Source organism: Vipera ursinii (genome assembly GCF_947247035.1).
Source record: "Vipera ursinii genome assembly, chromosome: 4".
NCBI lineage: Eukaryota > Metazoa > Chordata > Lepidosauria > Squamata > Viperidae > Vipera > Vipera ursinii.
Genome location: NC_139514.1, coordinates 61821560 through 61844486, shown reverse-complemented (window position 1 = coordinate 61844486; position 22927 = coordinate 61821560). Strand labels below are relative to the sequence as shown.

The 22927-nt window shown below is 36.1% G+C and overlaps 1 protein-coding gene and 1 long non-coding RNA gene across 4 annotated transcripts; both read right to left on the bottom strand.

Moving 5' to 3' along the window:
- Positions 1-200: 200 nt before the first annotated feature.
- TASL (TLR adaptor interacting with endolysosomal SLC15A4) lies at positions 201-9250 on the bottom strand. 3 transcript variants are annotated; one of them, XM_083361602.1, is made up of 3 exons: positions 9201-9250; positions 8370-8479; positions 201-1435 (listed from the first exon to the last, which is right to left on the bottom strand). In XM_083361602.1, exon 3 carries the CDS (start codon positions 1431-1433, stop codon positions 558-560), a length of 876 nt encoding a protein of 291 aa, XP_083217728.1. In that variant the 5' UTR covers positions 1434-1435; positions 8370-8479; positions 9201-9250; the 3' UTR covers positions 201-557. The 3 variants fall into 3 exon arrangements, 2 of the variants coding, with proteins under 2 accessions (XP_083217728.1, XP_083217727.1); XM_083361601.1 differs by lacking the exons at positions 8370-8479; positions 9201-9250 and adding exons at positions 2854-2915; positions 5863-5950; XR_014492392.1 differs by lacking the exon at positions 201-1435 and adding an exon at positions 6828-6915.
- A 5533-nt stretch (positions 9251-14783) lies between these two features.
- On the bottom strand, positions 14784-20845 carry LOC310639813. The gene is made up of 2 exons (XR_014492408.1): positions 20644-20845; positions 14784-16049 (listed from the first exon to the last, which is right to left on the bottom strand). It is a non-coding gene; the product is annotated as an uncharacterized lncRNA (long non-coding RNA).
- Positions 20846-22927: the final 2082 nt, after the last annotated feature.

Here is a 22927-nt window from a genome sequence, read left to right as displayed (position 1 = left end):
TGGATCATATTTTTAATCTACACATAGCTTCTACTAGAATTTAGTATGCCAAATCAGAGGTAAGAGGTATGACAATGTACTTTCAAGCATGTTGAAAACTGAAATATAGCATTCTGACCACAAAGAGGAAAAAAAGACAGGAAATGAAACATATTATTTAAAAATGATTTATTAAGAGAAAAATTCATAGTTATGTTTATTGTTATGGATTTACATTGTATAACTTATCTGTACAGCCAAATGATGCTCCCATACACAAGAGGAAGCTTTCACTAGGTTTGGGAGTGACCATTATTTAGTAGATTTCAAAAGAATAGTAATAATAAATAATAATAACCTGGAAAACTTTCAAAGGTCCCTTATTAACTGAACTTTTTGCAGACACTCAAAACTGTTTAGTAGGGAAGGAGGAGAAAGCACAAAAGGAGAAAGAAAAATGAAAAATCATGGAAGAATTTTACTTGTGAAATAATTAAGACTTGGCACCTCAACTGTATCCTGGTAGTTTTATAACACAGAAATTAAACTGATTTCTACTTTTCAAGACAGAGTGAACTTTATTTAGTGCTGAACGGGGAAATGTGGAGACTGGGAGTACTCATTTCACTTGATACTTTTCCACTAGCTAATTGCAGTAGGCAGTTAATAACCATATCTTTGGCTTTGGTGGTCTTCATGTTCATCTCTTGGGATAGTTTCATGCTGATTTGATCTACATTTGTCATTATGAACTCTGAAGTCAAGATTTGAGTGGGAGATATGCTGCTGCCCATCACATCCATGATATATTGTTTATAAAGCTCTAGCACTTTCTCTTCCAAATAATTATTCAGAATTGAATTTGAGAGAGGCTGCTGATGGTGCATGATGCTGGCCATGATGCAGCATGATGAATTCCTTTGGGACGGTTTCCGTGGGACCTCAGCAGGTAATATTGGAATTGAATCTATTGCCAATGGAATCTCTGATGAATCCAAGAATGGACATATCCCACTGTCATAAATAGCATCTCTTTTAATTGAATTCATTGGCAGCACCTGATCACCAGCGATATGCAGGTCACTGTAGTTCTTACAAATGCTTTTACAAGAAGAAGGAACAAGGTAAGTGTCTTTGCTTATGGATGATCCCACACAGATTTCCACAGGTTCAGATGTTTGCCTTTCAAATATTGGATATTGAATAGTTTGTTTCAATGTGTCTTTCTTTTGTTTATTATTTTTGGGTTTTTTGGAAGAAACAGAGATCATAAATGTGTCCATGGACCTATAATTGCAAAATAAACTTCTATTTTGCATGTTGTCTGTTGATTCATAAGTGACACCATTTAATGACTTCAATTCATGTATTGCCTCTTCTGTTTCTGTTCCATAGAGTGTGTAATTCAAGAGCTCATGATAAGGGATTTTACAAAGATATCCTTCAGACAACATTCCTTGGCAGGAGGGGAGAAGAAAGAAAGATTATCAGAACATGCAAAATATTACTAATAAGAAATCAGAGCTGAGATCAAATAGAGCCCGTAGATAGGGCTCGCAACTTGGGGGTCCTCCTAGATTCACGGCTCACTTTGGAAGACCATATAGGAGCCGTGACTAGGGGGGCCTTCGCACAGGTTCGCCTGGTGCGTCAGTTGCGGCCCTATCTTAGCCGGGACGATTTATGCACGGTCACTCATGCGCTCGTGTCCTCTCGTCTGGACTACTGCAACGCTCTCTACATGGGGCTGCCCTTGAGGACTACTCGGAAGCTCCAACTGGTACAGAATGCAGCCGCGAGAGTGGTGTTGGGAGTCTCCCGATACTCCCACGTTATGCCTCTGCTCCGTGAGCTGCATTGGTTGCCAGTTGTCTTCCGGGTGAGATTCAAGGTACTGGTAACGGTATTTAAAGCACTCCATGGCATGGGGCCGGAGTACCTCAGGGAACATCTGCTGCCGGCATCAAGCTCCCTGCGCCCTGTGCGTTCCCACAGAGAGGGCCTCCTCAGGGTGCCACCGATCAGAGAATGTCGATTGGTGGCCCCCAGGGGGAGATCCTTCTCTGTGAGCGCTCCGGAGCTGTGGAATCAGCTACCGGTTGAGCTCCGGATGGCGCCCGATCTTCGCTCCTTTCGTCGCGATCTCAAGACATTTCTGTTTGTACAAGCCGGCCTAGCCTGAGGGGGAGTGTTGGGGTTATTTTATTTTTCGTTTTTTAACTTTTCTGGGGGTTTTTAGTGTTGTATTTATATTGTTTTTAACTAGGGCAATTTGTTTAATCTTTTTTTAATGTTTGTATTCGCTATTTTATTCTGCCCTGTGAACCGCCCTGAGTCCTCAGGGAGAAGGGCGGTATATAAATGTTATTAAATTAAAATTAAATTAAATAATGTGCTGACCTTGAAATAAGTATCATACCTAAAGTTATTCTTAATTAATCATAATCCCTGTTTTAAAGCTCATGAAACTTAAGACAAACCAGCCATTCCAGCCAGGCAACATATTACCGGTGTATACATGCAAGGGTTTATTGATAAATCAGGAGCCAAATTCTCTTAGGATAGCCACACTCTTTGTTTCTCAGTATGAAGACCATGACAATGGAAGACCAATCTGGTCCTTTCCATTAATGAGACAAGGAACAGCTGTGGGAATTTGCTGAGACACTCACCACTAGACAAAGAATTCTACTTTTGGTAATTTGGAAAGTACAAGGGTAGCATTACTGTGCTACATTTATCAGCTACATTAATTTTAATCACATACTTTGGCCTAATAAAAAGAAACAAAGGCCAAAAATAGCATTTAACACCTCCCCTGCAAAAGAATACCAAATACCTAAGAATCATATGATGCAAATCATATTTTTTTACCTTAATAAAATTGTTTCATCTTCCTTTTTCCCATTCCACATCCTGTTTTTCTAATTCTGAACCTGCAAAAAAGGGTTTTTTCCTCTATTTTGAATTGCTTATATTTGAATATAGACTGCTTTGGAAGACAATAATTTCTGGGGGGGGGGAATGTGTTTTTAAGCAATATATAATTTTAGCACTTCTGAATAGTAATAGTTTAGTTAACATTTAGAAGTTAAGTTTAAAATATTAGTAAAGTTTCTTAAAATTATTTGAAAAATAATAAATACTTTGCAATAATTTGACCCAAACATAGAAAACATACATTAATCAAGTGTTTCTTTAATAGTAATTATGCACTTAAAATAAGTTGTAAAAGAAAAGAATATCTGTAGCTCAGGCTTGAACTGTGGGGTTCTTTGTGCTCTCTGAGCTTGATTGTTTGCTTATACAGGTTTCATTACACAACTACTGACATATCAGTGAGTATGTGATTTGCTGCCTGTCTATATGCAGTAGCTTGCCCTGTCAGTTTTGGTGCAGATGTAATTTCTCCTTGGTGATTTCTTTGATTGAGGTATTTTTTTTTCTGCACAATTGTTTGCCTGGCGCTGATCCATTATCTGAATATGGCAGTGGTGGGATTCAAATATGTGAACAACTAGTTCTCTGTGTGGATGCCACTTCCGGAAGTCCATTCTGGGCCTGGGCAACAAAAAATTAGCTACCAGTTCTGCTGAAGGGGTGGGAACTGGCTGAATCCCTCCACTGGAATGTGGGCTGATAAAGGGGGATATGTTGTAGTCTTTTTGTTTGCATCCTAGGTTTTTTATTGTCTCTTTTAAATTATTTGTAATTACGGTTTATGTCTATGTATCTACTGGTGACTGATTTGTCTGAATGTAAGCTTCCAGGAAATAATAATAATAATAATAATAATAATAATAATAATAATAATAATAATAATAATAATAATAATAATAATAATAATAAGAAGAAGAAGAAGAAGAAGAAGAAGAAGAAGAAGAAGAAGAAGAAGAAGAAGAAGAAGAAGAAGTTGGAAGGGACCTTGGAGGTCATCTAGTCCAACCCCCTGCTAAGGCAGGAAACCCTATACCAGGGGTGTCAAACTCAATTTCATTGAGGGCCACATCAGCATTGTGGTTGCCCTCAGGGGGCCGAGTGGGTGTGGCCTGGGTGGGCATGGCCTACTGGGTGGGCGTGGCTAAAGTGTGTATGGCCTACTGGGTGGGCATGGCCAGCTCTACATCGTTCGCATCAAGGGTGCCTATGGGGGCCTGGGCAGGAGTGGGACAGATCTGAGGGTCTCTGGCAGAAGGAGGGTCTCTGGGCTAGGGCCAAGGCAGTGGGGGCCGTTTCCTCACTGTTTCCAGGATGGCTTCGCGGGCCGCATGAAACCACTTCACGGGCCGGATCCGGCCCCCGGGCCTTGTGTTTGACATATCTGCCCTATACCATTTCAGACAAATGGCTGTCCAGTCTCTTCTTAAAAACTTCCAGTGTTGCAGCATTCGTAACTTCTGGAGGCAGGTTGTTGCACTAGTTAATTGTTCTAACTGTCAGGAAATTTCTCCTTAGTTCTAGGTTGCTTCTCTCCTTGATTTGTTTACATCTGTTGCTTCTAGTCCTGCCTTCAGGTGCTTTGGAGAATAGCTTGACTCCCTCTTCTTTGTGGCAACTCCTGAGATATTGGAACACTGCTATCATGTCCCCCCTAGTTCTTTTCTTCATTAAACTAGACATACCCAATCCCAGCAACCATTCCTTATATGTTTTAGCCTCCAGTCTCCTAATCATCTTTGTTGTTCTTCTCTGTACTCTTTCTAGAGTCTCAACATCTTTTGTATATTGTGGTGACCAAAACTGGATGCAGTATTCCATGTGTGGCCTTACCAAGGCGTTGTAAAGTGGTATTAACACTTCACGTGATCTTGATTCTATCCCTCTGTTAATGCAATTCCCTAGCATTTTTTTAAATTTGGCTTGGTCTAAGAAGCTAATAGTTTTTCTTTTGAAACTGTGTTTGAGTCTGTCCTCATGTTATGAGATCAAGTTTTTGTCATGCCTTCTGCAGCTACTTGATGTTTTGATGCATTTGGCTAGTCTTTTTGTCCTACATAGTTGACTGTTGCAGTCTTTTCATTGTATATTGTACATGACCTTTTTTATTTTTGGGCTATTGGGTCATTTGATTTTATTAAGATGTTTTGAAGGGCTTTAACAAAAATGTCTTGTCCAATTTTGCACTGAAATGCAAAAAGGACAGTTTTAATGATCTTTTAACCCATGGCTCCCCAACTTCTGGGCCACAGCCTATTTGAAACTGGGATGCAACCACCTGGCATGCACACGCTCATGCAGCTCAATTTGTGCAAATTGAGCTGTGTGCACATGCATGTGCGTGCCAGGCTGCCACTCACGTGTTGAGCTGTGCACCAGCCCACCAGCTCACTGCTCACATGGCCCATTTCCCTCTCCCCACTCCAGCAAGGTTGCCACGCCACAAAGGCATGTTTTATGTAATAAAGAATGGATGGTTTAATTGCCTCAGCTTTTGCAAAACAGTACATATGTGACCAGGTATATTTATATGCTAATAACTTTCTTGAAATGTTGTCTAAGCTTGTTTGTTTGCTTGCATTTGTTTCATACCCAGCTAGGTAACATTATGCAAAGCTAGTAGTATAGAGTTTACTGCCAGTTTATAAGTAATAGTTTGCCCTGAAAATTTTGGTGGAGGTCTAGTTTTCTCCTTGATGGTTTTACAAACCTGGCTACAAACAGGATAGAAAGATTGGCACTGGATTTGCTGAGGAAGTTGGATACTTTTCTGGCGTAGTGTCATGTTACATCCAAGAAACAAATAGGTAAGCTCATAGAATGCAAGATTTCCAACTATCTTTATTAATGAAGAGTTAGGAAAACATAACAAAATGCTTCTAGTGACTGTTTTATGTTTCAAGAGCAAAACTTATATGTAGGAACAATAATCAAACCCTTTAGCACCTTTTTCTCATTGATGCCTATGCAACAGCTAATGGGACTCTTTTTATAGGTGTAGTCCAGTTTTCATCTTTCATTTGCTTTTGCAGTCATCTGATTTCCTATCATAATTGTATCAAAATTAACTTTCTCACATAGCAGAAGATGTGCAGTTCTTGGTTGTGCTCAAAGCTGGAAGGCACAGTGAAGCAATACAAAAGCAAACACTAAAACACACTCGTCCTGGAGCTATAGCATGAATGAAAGGAAAAAGTCCGGCTTTGCTCTAGGTTCATGTAAGCTGGCACAAAGTCAGAAAAAAAAATCAGCCTTGAAACAACCAACATTGTGGTCAGGAGCTGATCTAGAAATATGGAAAGCCCGAGGGAAAGCTTAACTAAACTACAAAATGTGGTATCAGAAGATGGCCATACAGATGTCAGTTTTAAAAGGACTTAGACACTTTAATGTCTAATGGAATGTTATTGCTACTTGAATGTCTGTTTCAATTAGTAGAAGACAAAAGGAGAGCAATAGAATTGTTAATCCTTATTGCATTGATGTGTATTATTGAAGATGTGTAAATAACTTTGTACACACTACATATTGATAAAGTAGCAGAAATGAGTATCATTTTAACACCCATTTAATTTTTTAGAACTAATTCTGTATTCACAGCTGGTAGAATGCCACTTTTAAGTAAAACATTGTCACTTATTTTACTTATTTATTTTATTTTTATTTTACTCATTAAGTGACAAGGAAAGGAAACTATTATTTTTTTTATTCATCTGGTTTAAAACAGCAATGGCAACATCCACGTGACAGATAAGATACGTGACCTAGTGGTAATCCACTAGGATCATGCTTTTTTTAAAAAAAATTGAAGTTGCTGAAGTAAGAATAATTATTATCTGGAGCAGGGGAAAGAGAAGCATTAAAAGCAGATGAGTAACAGAACACATTTATTTTAAACAGGCTTGTACCATTACTGGAAGCAGCTCTCCAGAGTTCTGGAAATAATCTTTTAAGCCCAACTTGGAAATTTGAAATGTTTCCATGGAAGTCAGTAAAGCACTTAAATGTAAAAGGAAAGCGAAGAGCAAAATTAAAAAGCACATGCAAGTAAGTTACAATAGAGATGAGAAAGCTGAATCCTGTCTTTCACAATCATATCATACTGTCTGTTTATAGGCCAGGGGTGTCCAACTGCTGGCCCACGGGCCAGATGTATCATAGCAAAACCGTGACCACCCCATTGCCAGCAATGGCAAAAAAATGTCACGACACATCACATGACATTGCGAGTTTGACACCCCTGTTATAGGCAAACATCAAGAAACCAGAGGGTCCACCAAGTTCAGTAGCAGAGACTTTTACAATATATTGTGTTCCTTGTTCAAGAATGTATCTCTTTTAGCTTACAGAATTCTGATGAACCTGAAGACAAATCTCAGCAGACCTGCTGTTGGCAACTGAATGTTATGCTTCAACTATTTCTTTATATCACTATATACAGTATGTGCCTTTTCTAAAGGAAAACCTAAATAAAATGCAAGGCTATTGGAGAAGAAAACACAACTGGTTTCAAGAAAATGGCAAAGAACATTCCCTTTATTTTACTTGTAAATAAAACTGAAAAACAGTCCTGGCTTTTATTGAACAACCATTAAGTGAATGGCTACAATGAATATATAGCTACCAGCCATGATAGACTTTAGCTGTACTTTGTCCAATAGTCAAAGGGTGAATGTTCTGCACAGAAAATATATGCAAACATTTATATTTGTTGTCTAAAGCTGCATCTTTATAGCTAGCGAGTTCCTACACTAGGATGACTGAGTAGGGAATAAATGATACATAAAGAAATGTCCCATTTCCAATAAAGTTTGTGTGAAATGAACTTTAAAAAATCAAGTTATCTTATCACTCAAGCATGTTGCAATAGTCTAGACAGAATGTGACCAAGGCATGGATAACTTGCTGTGAAATTATTACAGCTCAGATAAAAGTGATCTGTAAATTCATTAGCAACTGAGCCTTAAAGAAAACCCTCTAAATATGGATCTACACTTTCATTCAGATGCAAACCCATTCAAAGCAGGCTAAACCCAGTGGTGGGATTCAAATATGTGAACAACCGGTTCTCTGTGCGGATGTCTCTTCCAGAAGTCCATTCTGGGCCTGGGCAACAAAAAAATTAGCTACCGGTTCTGCTGGACTGGTGCAAACTGGCTGAATCCCACCACTGGCTAAACCTCAGTGTTCTAGTCTGCTTTCTTACTCATCAATGCCACCTCAGTCTTGTCTGAATTTAACTATAGTTTGTTCATATCTACCTGATTAGTGAGTTTAAGTAATGTTCAAGATGTTGATTTGGATAGTAAGATTTTTATTTATGAATTATCTAATTTATGTAGCCCAAAGACAACCCTGGGCAGCAAACAGCAAAGGATAAAACAGCCAATATTAAAACAGATTAAAATCTAAAGAACCACAATAATAAATATCATAAAAATAAAAATACTAACCGTTAGGCAAAGGGAGGATAAAAATGGCTTCCTTGGTAATGGAACCACTGAGACAAATCTCTGCTTTTCAGGAAGGCCAAGACCTGACAGCATAACCAAGTCTTGAGAGTCTTTCAGAAAATCAAATGTGTTAGGTGTCATCAACATACTGATGACATGCAATGCCAATATTTCACATGATGTTTCAAAAAATGTTTAACATACATATTAAACAATATGGTGACAAGATAAATTATTGTAGGACCAAAGATCAACAGCCTACATGACAAATATAACTGCACAGCATTTTCTTTAGAACATGGTCTGGCAAGAATACAGTGCCAAAAAGATGCTGAAACAATGGCACCAAAAGCTATTAAGTGGCTCTGGAAAACTAGCAGGAATGCACTGCCCACTTCTAATTTCTAATTTAGGTCATCTATCTAGGCTACAATGGTCTCAGTAATCTATCCCAGCTGAAAATTCAATAAAAATGACTGCAGCATTGTCATTAATTGTCATTAGTTGTCTCACAATAAAATTATAGTGTCACTGTCAGCTAAAGACAGTGAAGGTAGTGTCTGCTGCCTATTTCTGCTGCATAATCTGCTGCATATTTTAGCAGTAGATAATAATAAACGTGTTCAACCTATTATGCTATATATAAATGTAGCACATTGTGCTGTTGGGTAACCTTGGGCCAGTTGGGTAACCTTGGGCCAGTCACCCACAGCCCAATTCACCTCACAGGGTTTTTGTTGTGGGGAAAAATAGGTGAAGAAAGATGTGTTGGATATGTTCACTGCCTTATTTGTAAAAATATAATAAATAAATAATCTACTCTTCACTTACCTATAAGAATCAAACTTCTCCTTTAAAGCAAGATCAGTGCCCAGTTGTATAATGATGGACAGAAATGTGGCATAACACTTTGCATGTCATATATATATGACACACACACATGCAATACTTTTGTTTCCGTTAATGTGGGCAATACATGCAATACTTTTGTTTCCGTTAATGTGGGCAAAAATTTCTTTGACATGGCTGTCCCCCCTCCCCTACCCAATTCCTGACTGCATTTCTTGTGAAATGGAAATCCCCTAAATGTATTTAAAAAAGGAAATGTACAAGTCCCTCTCTTGTGTCACAGTCTGTATAGTTCTTTCTTCCTCTTTTCATTTCCATATGAAACCTTTTTGTGGAACTATATGTTATTAAAATAGTTTATGCTTGTGTGCTAAGTATTTACAACTTGACTAAAATTTCTAACCCCCAGTGATTAGGAACAAGAAACTCTGTAGGATGGCACAACAGAAAGCAGCGTTTAAAGAATGTTGGCTTAAAATAAAAATGTCAGGTATGACTAGATGAAACTGCTATTGCATTTTTTAAATTTCAGACTTTGAATAACATTATTCATAAATGTCATGAGAATTAGCCAATTCATGATTAGATTTATGCAGAACCACTGTGCTTGAAAAATAAATAGGTAAAAAATAATTTATCTTCCTTTGAGGGACCAGCAACAGCTTTCTGATAGAAGCCAAACAAAAGATCCCAATTTTATAGCATATTCAGATAATATGAAAAAAAAACAACCTGCACAGTTGCTTCTTTTCGGTGTTTTTCAAAATTGGGTCCAGGTCATATAATCATTATATTGAGTCTCAGTTATTTGAATTGGTCAAAGAATCTGCATGTAAGTCAAAAAACTTAACAGTTACTTAATAGTATCATCCTGTCTGAAGTCTGTATAGCCCCAACTCTGCTGTTGCTCAACATAGCTGTTTCAACATATGCAATATTGGGATATTATTCCTTCAGTCTCCAATAGAGTAACAGTTTTATTGTTTGCCGCTATTTGATAATTTTAGCATGTTGCACATTAACCCAGTTCCTTACATTATTATGGTACCTTATAAGAAGACTGACTGACTGAATAAATAAAGCTACTTACCTTGTTTTCCAGCTTAAAATATATGTGTTGCATTATCATATTGAAAGTGTTGTTTGGCATGGTTTTTATTTTTATTTAAAATATAGTGGAGGGAATTGATTCAATTCTTGAATGGCAACTAGCATGTACATTCAACTGAATGTAGCCTTTTGCCTTGACTTCTGTTAGAATCTGTATCTATCCCTTCTTATTATTATTCACTCAAAATTTTCTCCCAGACTAAGGCACTGGCCAATGACAATTCATTCCATTTTCCCTCAGGGAGAAATGTTCCCAAATGAACTGTTATGTAAGAGCCATTCTGCTATCAGTTGCTCAAAGTATGTATTTGATTATTGCTAATGAACTGCAATGGGCAATTAATTTTTTTTCAGACATTTTGATGCCAGTGAAGAAGAGGACGTTTGAGATTCTGTTTATTCAGATATAAGCTTCTACTGACAGAATAGATTTATTAACTTAAGTTGTCCTCATAAGGGTATTTTTAAACTTAGCTGTCAACCAAGCTATTAGTGAGGAATTTTTAAACATTCCAATTCCGTGACCATTAAAATAAAAACTTGTAGAAGCCTCTCCCTAAATAAAAGTAAATGATTTAATTGGATCAAGAAATGTACTACTTTATTAAGGTTAATTAAGGTTTATTTTATATGTCAGATAAAACATAGCTTTAGCAATTATGTTTTATAAAACAATTTCACAAATAAAAATGTTTCATTATAAATAAAAGAATAACAGAATGAGAAGGAACCTTGGAGGTCTTCTAATCCAACTCTCTACTCAAGCAGGAAACCTTATACCATTTCAGGCAAATGGTTGTCCAATCTCTTCTTGAAAACCTTCATTGTCGGAGCACCCACACCCTCTGGAGGCAACCTAAAACTAAGGAGAAATTTCCTGACAGAACAATTAATCAGTGGAAACTAATTGTTCTGTCAGGAAATTTCTCTTTAGTTCTAGGTTAGTTTTCTCCTTGATTAGTTTCCATCCATTGTTTCTTGTCCTGCCTTCAGTGGAAAATAGTTTAACTCCCTCTTTGTGGCAGCCCTTCACTGTAGATCAGACAAGTCAAACTCGTGACATCATGTGACATTGTGCAATGTATCAGGACAGTTTTGCCATTGATGGCAATGGGGTGGATGCGGCTTCCGTTTCATGCATCCGGCCCATGGGCCGGCAGTTTGACACCCCTGTAGATATTGGAACATGCTATTATATCACCCTTGGTTCTTTTTTATTAAACCACATACCCAATTCTTTGTTCTTCATACGTTTTAGCCTCCAGTCCCCTAATCACCTTTGTTGGTCTTTTCTGCACTCTTTCTAGAGTCTCAACACCTTTTTTATAATGGTAATCAGAACTGAATGCAGTATTCCAAATATGCTCTTATCAGTGCAATGTAAAGTGATACTATTACTTCATGTACTATCCCTTTCTTGGTGCAGCCTAGGACTGCATTGCTTCTTTGGCAGCTGCAGAACACTGCTGGCTTATACTTAAGTGGTTGTCCTCTAGGACACCTAGATCTCTCTCATAATCACTGCTGTTCAGCTAGATACCACCTGTGCATGTGTGCATTTGTTTTTTGTAGCCTAGATGTAAGACCTTACTTTCCTCACCATTGAACTTCATTTTGTTGCATAGGGCCCAGTGTTCAAGTCTGTAAAGATCTATTTTTCTAAATTCTGTCACCAAATTCATCTGTTGGTGATGCTGTCTATCCCACATTTTTCTATCTTACCAAGACATAAGCTGTGGTCTACTTGGTCAAATGCCTAAATGAAGTGTAAGTAAACTATATTCCCAGTATTTCCCTGATCTACTAATGTAGTCATCTTGTCAAAGGCAATTAGCTTTTTCTGGCATGATCTGTTTTTAACAAACCCACAATGATTTTTAGTACTAGATTTGCTTGTTTCTAGGTGTTCAGAGATCCATTGCTTGATTATCTTTTCCAGGTTTTTCCTTTATATTGATGTCAGGCTAATTGGTCTGTAGTTTTCTGGATACAATTTTCCGCTTTTTGAAGACTGAACACATCAATTCCTTTCCTGTTCTCTGGTAGTTCCTCGGTGCTCCAGGAACTTTGAAAGATTTGGTTCAGTGGTTCCAAGATCACAGCTTCTTCAGAACCTCAGGATGAATCCATCTGGTCGTGGTGATACAAAGAATGAATTAAGCAATTCTGTTTTCTCACTGCTACCCATCACCTCCTAGCCTTCTTCTCCCATTAGTGGACCAATTGTTTCCTTAATTTTTTTTCTTGTTTTTTACATATTGAAACTTTTTAAATCATTTTTAGCATTCGTTGCAAATCTTAGTTCATTCTGAGCCTTAGCTTTCCTGAATTCATTCTTACAAATTCAGGCTGTTTTAGTTATGTGTCCCTCTATTTTTATACTTGTCCTTTTGTCTCTCAGTTTATTAGAGATTTTTGTGCAAACATGCTGCTTCATCTGGAGTCTTTTATTTCTTTTTCTCAATAATATCGTTGTGTTAAACTAGGCTTTTATAATCTCATTTTCAGAGTTTCTCAAGTATCTTGAGTTGTTTCCCTCATCCATGGAATACCATGGATGAGGGATGAGTTTTCATCCATGGAATACCTTCTAAGTTCTAAGTTTTTTGAAGTCATCTCTCTTAAAGTGTAAGATACTAATTTCACTTTATTCCATTACTTATGCCTGCATTATGTTGAATTAAAAGTGACATGGTCACTTTCCCTCAAAGTTCCCACAACTTTAACCCCTTACATTTAATCCCTATTAGTAATCCCTAACTTTTGGATGAAAAAGTTGTCTGGTTCATCAGGATTTTGTTTAATCTCTCACTTGGTTTGTCTTCCAGTTGATGTCAGGGTAAAGTCCCACATTACTACTGGAATTCATTCCCTGCACATATTAACTAACTGATTAGCAAAAACTTCATCTATTTCCTCTATTTGATTGGGTGTTCTGTAGTATATGCTTACGGTAATGCCATTCCTTTTCTAAATGCATTCAAGAAAGTTTTTTTCCTTGGTTTTCTTTTTCTTTTTTTCATTTCTATAGAGGTGTGTTTATTAGGAAACTCCACATCTTCTTTTGTTAGGTCTGTTTCCTTTAAAAAAAATTAAATCCTTCTAACAGTATGTTCCAGTCATAAGTTCCATCCCACCAAGTGTTGGTAATGGCAACAATGTTATACCTGCCCTCATGTACTAGGATTTCAAGATTGCCATTTGTTCCTCATACTTTGAAGATTAGTACGTAGACATCTGCATCCTTTTTGACTGATCCTGCATTTGTTTTCTACATCTCCTGTTTTATATCTGAGCTCTTCTTTCACACTACTTAATTGGTTGTCTTGAGTTTATGCTCAGGATTAGGTTCTAAAAATAGGTCTCCTTCCCCTTCCACATTTAGTGTTAAGCTGAACAAATTATTTTCCAAAAACATTCTTCCCAATTCTTATGAAGTGTAGTCCCTCCTCTGCAGAAGCCCTTCGTGTAGGTAATTTAGACTGTGGTCTAGGAATCTAAAGTTCTCTCAATGCACCATTCTTTAAATAAGTTACCGGTATTTGCTTCTAAAAATCTGTTCCCTCATTGAATGTTGTCCTTCCATTGGAACTACAGGTGAAACCCCACCTGTGCTCCCATCTCTTTGGCTTTCATGCGTTACTGTTCATATTCTCTTGATATTGTTTTCAGGTCTTTGTTGTATCATTCATATCCCCATGAAAGAAGAGAAAAAGTTAATAGGTTTAAATTATTTTAGTAAGTCTCTCAGTCACATATTTGGAAGGCAACATTGATAGATTGCCTGGTCTACAAATTACTTATTCCATTCCTATGAGTAGTGGGTCTCCAACACATGCCTTTTTTTCTTGGGAAAGTCTGGTCTACTTTTGTTCCTGTCACTGATACACTTGATGATGTCCCTTCTCCAGATGTTTGCACTTTCTTCCAGTGAAATTGATTGTTTAGGTCCAGTGAGACTGGACTGAATCAAACTGCCTGGTCGTTGTTCTCATTTTTTTCTTCTATGAGTTACATTATTTACACATTGCTATTTTTATTTTGGTTTATTTTATATTGCCTTAGTTTACTTGAGGAACAAAGCTGAGAAAGAAACATGCAGCATATTAAGCTTAGACAATCTTCAGAGGGAATATGAATATATCTTGGAAATAACAGCTCCAGTTGAATAAATTTACTAATATAAGAGGGCTGAAGTTCCTACCATAGATTTCAAGATTCTCTACTTTACCTCAACCCTTTAATTAAACATCTTATTGAAGCCTATTTAATTCTCATAAGGCCTATAACTTTGCATATTCTACCTTAAGATATATCCTTGCAGAAACTAGGAATGGGAGGAAATGTTTGTTTGCTTCACATTTTAAGGTAAATTTACCCAATTACCTTATTGACCAGGAATGGACAATCTTCGGTAGCCAAGGCATTTCACCAAAAATAAGTTATGGTAGACAAGAAAGTCAAATATGATTTATTCAACCCTATAAAATCTATAAAATTTTATAGATGCTATAAAATCTTGTTACTATATAAAACAAGTTCAAAGCTCCTTAAAAAATTCAGTTGAGTTTCCTCACCTGGGTTTATTTTATTCATTTACTTAATCAATTTGCATGGCTGCCCAAATCAGTTGCAAATTTTGGTAGCTAATATCAAAATAAATATAAATAAAATAACAAAAAGAGAAAAGGGAAAAAAACAATCACATCCCAAGCCAACCACATTTTCTATTCTAATAGCAATAGCACTTAGACTTATATACCAGTTTACTGTGCTTTACAGCCCTCTCTAAGTGGTTTACAGAGTTAGTATATTGCCCCCAACAATCTAGCTCTTCGTTTTATCAACCTTGGAAGGATGAAAAGTTGAGTCAACCTTGAGCCGGTCAAGATTGAACTACTGGCAGTCAGCAGAGTTAGCCTGCAATACTGCATTCTAACCACTGTGCCACCAAAACTCTTATAGTACAGGGTCATTTACAGCCTAGCTCAAGCTGAGGAGAGAAACAGGTTTTCAACATATTACAAAAGGCCACCAGAGTCAGGGCCATCCCCATCTCAGGGGTACGTTTTCTTACAGGCCAGGTTTTGTGACAGAGAATGAAATTTTACTCAGTCCCATCAGATGATATTACTTGGGAGGCATGACTATGCCTGTCCTATGGCTCTTATGGGAAAACAGAAATTATCAGATTTCAATAGCCCAATAAATAACCCAGCACTATATTGTGCTTTTTAGGTGATAGCACTTTAATTGAATGCAGGAGCCCATTGGGAGAATAGTGCAGCTTGTGTCGTACCGGCTATAATGCACATACTATGGTATGCCCGTAACTACCTGCACTGCTGAATTGTGGACCAATTATAACTACTAAGTGGTCTTATAAGGCAACCTCATGAATACTATACAATAATACAAATGGGAGAAAACCAAGGCATGAGTAATGAGAACAGTGCTTCCCAGTTAAGGAATATGCACAATTGGTGCATTAGATAGATTTGTTCAACAATTCTCCTGGCTCTTTGAGCAATAGTCAATAGTCCAAAAGAACCCCCAAAGTGTACACTAGTTCTGTCTCATGGAGTACTACCCCATGTGGAATTAATGATGAAAATTCCCACATCTGGTGGCTTTTAAAATCCGTAACTTGAATAGAGCTGTTGTTGCTTGGATTTAGCCAAAACTTGATATTCTCCATCCAAATCCAGGCAGTCACCAGCACTGGGGGAAAAAACCAAAAAAACATTGGTAACATGACTTGATAGGCCAAGGATAGAAATATACAATTGAATATCATCAGGATATTGATATTAATTCCATGCTAGTATATGACCTTGTCCTGTGGCTTCATATACTAATCATGTTGCATATGATTATGAAAAGTAATGGTAACATTTCCACCTCAAAATGACATTGTCACTGTCCCAAGACCCACACAAGATCAAATTCGTCTTCTGCAATGTGTTATGCCCTCAGTAATCTGGGTCAGGTCAATGGTTTCCATAGTGACCATGAATTCCTTAGCCACTTCTGACTTTGTAACCAGGCAAGATGGACCTGAATGTAGAATATGTTTTTCTTCAGAATATATTGTTAAGCATAACAGGAAACAGAAATATATTCAGTATATAAACAAAGTTATTTTTTAAATAGTATGTATTAAATTTGTTATAAATGAATGTATTCATCTAGCATGATAACAGATTATAAGGATGTATTATAAGAAGATAACTAGATGACTGGAGCCACCTAGTGATAAACAAAATGTCTGCTCTTAGTTTTTCATTTACATTTAATATTGTGCTGATTTATTTTCATGCATACATATACATACATATATATCCATCAAACTATTATTTTTCAGGTTAAATGAACAGAATAATAGTAATAATAATAGCAATGATAATAATAATAATAACAATAGCAATAATAACAGTAGTAGTAGGAGTAGTATTAGTAAATTAAACGAATGAAATAAAAGTAAATTTATAAATTTGATAAATACAGCAAAATAATCATATGCTTTAGGGCAGGGGTCTTCAAACTTGGCCCTTTTATGACTTGTGGACTTCAACTCCCAGAATTCCTCAGCCAGACATGCCAAGTTTGAAGACCCATGCTTTAGGACATCAAGGAAGAGGGGCATTCCATAGTTTACCCCTTAACTATCACATTCTTAACTCTTTCAGTGCCCTACTCATCTGCTGTGTTTGACTTTAATCTACATTGGTGAAAAAATGTTTCAGCATGGTACTTCACTAAAATTTAAATTTTTGATTTAAACATGACATCTATTGACTTCTACTTAACCTTGGTAAATCAAGATTTCACATCAAATTGTTTAGTTAAATAGAGAAGGTACACAAAAGCCTTAGAAATATCAAAGCTACATGCAACATTCCTTGCTTATGTTACAGATAGCATTGCTCAATTCTGGAACATTGGGAGTATGACACAGTTTAGCCAAAATCCAGTTTTGTTTTATGCTTCATTGTATCTTATGCAAGATAGGATCCCTAATCTAGAGATGTCCTTGAAAGTCAAAGTAAATAACACAACATAACCATAACCAACATAAATGATGGTACATGCAGTATCCTATAATCATACAACTCCCCTTCTTGAGTTCTTTGCTTACAATATGCTATTCTGTGACAATAGTAAATAATTTATATTTTATATAATTCATGTGATAAACTAATGTAGGCTCAATAAGTTTAATCAAAGAGACTTCATTAAAGCAAGACAATAAATAGCATGTTTTAACATTTGAGCCATAAGAGATATGTTTCTTAACATTAAAGTAACCCATTTCTATCTTAACTTAAGCAAAGTTCAAAGATTATCAAGTATTATAGCAATGATTTACTTTGTTGAGATTCTGTAAGATAAAGGCATAGGAGTAGTTTCTATATGAATAGCTTGTGAGAATGAAATGTGTAACAACTGATAAAAGTTCAGATATATAATAAGAGTTTTGTTAATAATGTTAAATAAGAGTATGTCAATAATGTAATTGTTTGTTCTTGATTTCTGCAAAAAGGTAGTAACATCTGAAATGAACAAGTATAATTTATTTGTGAATTAAATATTTGAAATCCATCATTCACAATGAAAACTAGAGAGCAAATTGTCAATGGGAGCAAATTAAACCAAAGAGAATTTTGAACAGAAACAAGTCAGGGATCTGTCAGCCATGGATTGGCAGCTATTTTTTTTCAAAGTTTTTAAATCTGGCTTATTTATTTTAAGTTTACTTTCTTAAAATCCTCATGTTCTCCCAGCCACTATCAGACCACAAATTGCCAGCAAAAAAAAGCCATCTCTTTTTGTTTGTTTGTTTGTTTTCTTAAAATTTTATATAGGTATTATTTGTTTTCTTCTACAACTAATTCTCTTGTGCAGGTCTAACATGGATATATAAAAAAAAAATATTCTTATTCTTATCTTATATTAAATTATTGTAGGATAAAAGCCTTGTCAGTAAATGTTTGAAGTGTAGTATACACTTCACATTCACATACATTTCACATTGGTTCATCTTGCCATTCCACAGCTGAAAGTGAATTATTAGCCCAAAGTCAACCATCCAACCCATGGACCTATGGGAGGACTAGGACCAGGGTCTCCCCTCTTTAATTGAGCATCTAAACCACTACACCACACTAGTTTGCAATATGTACAATACATTACAATATTTTTTTAAAATAAATCAGAATTATGAAATACGGCAAATAAAGGTAAACACTATCAACATACAGACAGTCATTTTGGTGTAGTGGTTAAATTTCACCTTATGCACAAAGACAACTAAGTGACCTTAAGCAAGTCACTTTTTCTCAGCCCTAAGAAGAAGGCAATGGCAAGCCACTTCTGAAAAACCTGGCCAAGAAAAAATTGCAGGAACTTATCCAAAAAGTCTCTAAGAATCGAACACAACTGAAGAGAAAGGGGAAAAAATCAATATATATTTAATATGATCATAATACCATTATCATAAAAACCAAAGCATTTTATAATGAAGAAGGAGCCAGATTCATTTCAATTTAGGAACATATTCTATTCTCACTTGGGACAATAGAATAGAATAGAATAGAATAGAATAGAATAGAATAGAATAGAATAGAATAGAATAGAATAGAATAGAATCTGGAAGGGACCTTGGAGGTCTTCTAGTTCAGCCCCCTGCTCAAGCAGGAGAATCTATACCATTTCAGATAAGTGACTGTCTAGTCTCTTCTTAAAAGCCTGTTCCACTGGTTAATTGTCCTCACTGTTAGGAAGTTTAATTCCAGGTTGCTTCTCTCTTTGGTCAGTTTCCAACCATTGTTTCTTGTCTTGCCCTCTGGGACTTTGGAGAATAGTTTGATGCCCTCTTCTTTGGGGCAGCCCCTCAAATACTAGAATACTGCTATCATGTCATCCCATTTCTTTTCTTTTGACTAGCCAAACGCAAGTCCTGCAGCTGTTCTTCATATGTTTTAGTCTCCAGACCTTTGATCATTTTAGCTGTTCTTCTCTGAACTTTTTCCAAAATGTCAACATCTTTTTTGTAGTATGGTGACCAAGATTGGTTGCAGTATTTCAGGTGTGGTCTCACTAGGGTTTTATAAAGCAGTACTAATACTTCACGTGATCTTGATTCTAAGCCTTTGTTTATACAAACCAGGATTGTATTAGCTTTTTTGGCTGCTGCTGCACACTGCTAACTCATAGTCAAGTGACCATCTAGTGGGACTCCCAGGTCCCTCTCACAGTTACTGTTTTTGAGCCAGGTTTGTTTGTTTGTTTGTTATGTTGGGCTACCATCTCTTTTTGTGTGAAGACTGATGTAAAGAATGAGTTAATCAGCTCTGTTTTCTCTCTACTGCCTGTTACTTCCTTGCCATCTTCTCTCTTTAGTGGACATACTTAAAAAGCTATATTTTTAATACTAGGAATACTAAGAGTGAGGGTGTAGTTTTATAGGTTGATGGTAGGGTAGCTCACAAAAAGGTGAACTTCTATGTGTTCCCCTCTATTTTTGCACTATATTAAAGTGGGGTTTCTCAGAAATCTCTTTCCACTTATATTGGAGTTTTCAGTGATTATTTATAAAGATTTGGTTTACACTTTTCTTTACTGCAATAGATTAGATTAGATTAGATTATTCATTAATACTATTTTATCATGTTCATTTTTATTCCAAATTGGCAAGGTGTCTTTAATCTTTGATAAAGCTTTAGTAAATTAGATTTAAAGATGCTACTGTATTGTGTTATTAAAATAGATTCCTAAATTTGGGAATTGATCTACTCATAAAGAATTGTGTACTTGGCATACCTGAATGCAAAAAATAAAAAGATACTCTCACACCAGATCCCAACAGTAGGCTTTATGAAATCTGGTCTCTAAGCCTTTGACTTAACTTTTTACTGATGCAAAGGTATAATATTCCATCTTATTATGGTTTATTTTGTATTGTGTATTAAACATATTTGCTATATTTCATATGTACTTTTATAGTCCAGTCACTGCAAAATTTCAGATAAAGATTTTAAATGTTGAGCATGACATTCAGCTTTTCAGAAAGCTAACATAGAGGGAGCATAAGATACTGTATATTTGAAAGAAAGGTGTTCCATACCTCCTTAGGGTCTCATAGGGAGAGCATTCTAAGGAATCTTCCATTCCTTTATGCATGAATCAGGCAGATTTTACATTGAGAAGATGCCCTCTAAAGTTAATTATATAGCCAAGCTTTTCATATTTAAACCAGCACTTTGAAAGCTATTTATACCTAATACAGCTACTGTCGTATTACATGAGTACTTACTTGCCAAAATCCTTGTTGCCACACTTGACCTGCAAGCAGCAGTTTCTTGATAATTTCCAAAGGTAATTAGGCAACTCCACGTAGAATGTGTTACAGCGGTCTAAGTACTTGGTGATGAGGGAATGAGTCACTGTTGCCAGGGATGTTTAGATGATGTCTTTCATTCAGCAATACAATAAATTAGCTTGGTAACACTACAGTTCTTTTCACACACTTGAGTAAACCCTAATGAATGAATGACAATGATTTATCAGTATAAAGAAAAAGAATGAAAATAATTCCCCAAGCTCTCATTCTGACTGCAGACCATCATAATCTTGGCTGCAGGATTGTGAGAATGACCAAATATAATGTGTGCATTCCTCAGAAGATAAACATTAATGTTCTCAAATGCGAGAGAGAATGAAAGAGAATAGGATGACCACAGCAACAGGGATGGACTCAGTTACACTGACCATGAAAACCTCAGGGAACAGATCAAGGAAAGATTGTCAAATCTATCTATATTGTGGCTCAATCAATAAATTAAGGCTCAAAGTGCCTATGAATTCTAAATTTCTTCAAAGCTAATTTGATAATAATGGATAAAATATAATTTTATTACATTTTCTTCTTCTGTTACAGTTCAAGTGGCATTTAGTATTTCTGGTCTTTTCAAATTTTAGCCTAATTGAACAAGAATTCTGAATTACTAAGAACAGCTGCACTTTTTTTTAAAAAAAATAATTTACACTATATTTTTAATATATTTGTTCTAATTCATATTGCAATTGGGCAGCAGTTCAAATCTGTTTAGTTTCAAAGAATAAGAAATGAATTGGAAAAAATAATACATGAGCCAAAGTATTCTGGAGCAAAGGTTATACAGCTATTGTCACCAGCTCTTTGTGCAAGTAGATTTAACTGAGATTATAGATAAATAAATTTTATTTCAGCTTTATAATTGTTAATAATTCTTCAAGTTTCTTCTTGCCCCTTTAAAGCAAGGAAAGGTATTGCAACATGGCATTCAACGTGTGTTACTGTCAGTGGAAACTGTCAGTACTTGTTTCTAGCTACCGTATCACTGAACACATTTTTCTGCAATATCAAGAACACAAGCATCTTTTTATTTAGAAATAAGCATAAATCAGTGGGATTTAATTATTTCAGCATCAACAAGATTGGGCTGCATGTATACAGGAATGCAGAAAGAGTCCAGCCAAATCAGCTGACGACCTGGTTCAACTTTCTGTGAAGCATTGGCCAAACAATCAGTTTGATGCACTTCTTATCCTTTTTTATGCAATCCTAACAGCATTCAAAAGCAAGTAGAACTGCTAGTCAATAAATAATGTATTCCCTAGCCTAATGTAGTCCAGATGTACTGAATTACAATTTCTAAAGTGTAGAAACTGGGTAGAAATTTTTAATAAAGACAAATGGACACAGCTATTAAATAAGATGGCATGTGTAGCTCTCCTTTAAGTAGTAGTTACATTTATGAACTTAAAAGAATTTCAGAGTCATACAAAGCTTTTATCCTAAGTTCCACCTTACAAAAACTACTGATCCATCCATTTTTGCAGCTGGATTTTTTAGCCGAGTCTTGCATGTTCTTCTTGTCATCTGAACCTTGCACAACTTCCATATCCTCTATCCTTCAGCCATCCAAAATATGAATTTTCACTGTATAAATCAATAAATTGGTGGATCACAACCTGCATCTTTCCCCTTTTCACTCATCTATGTATTATTAATTGCTGTAAATTTGGACAGGCATAGGTTTTTTTTTCTGCACACCATTCGGTAATTTTATGGTGTGTCCTCCAGAATCAGACTTCCTGGGGTCAGATATTCAATAAGCATATAACATTAAAGAAAAAATGCAAACCGACCTTTTCTGCCTGTCATTTAATTAAGATAACAGTCAAAAGCAGAACAGGAGACCAAACAAAAGTGACAGAACTGTAGAATGCAGAAAGCCAAAAAAACACCAATAAGCCAGAGATGAGGAAATTGTACAGGAAAATAATTTATTTTAAGTTGAATGAGAGATATTAGAAATTAAGGAATGACTAGGGGGAAAATTAATATTAATTATGATTACTTTTTAAAAATATTTCAGCCTATTAAAACGCATAAGTTCTTCTATGTATTGTTGCTCCAAATCTGACGATTAACTATAGCACTCTATTCCTTATTCAAGACTTCTCCACTAATTTCAACTTCCTGCTGTTCATCATTGCCTTGTTCTATTGCTTCCTTCTATAAAACATGAAATTTTAAATCTGTCATGACATTT

Coding starts and splice junctions, on each gene's coding strand:
- TASL (XM_083361602.1), bottom strand. CDS start 1,433: ATGTTGTCTGAAGGATATCTTTGTAAAATCCCTTATCATGAGCTCTTG.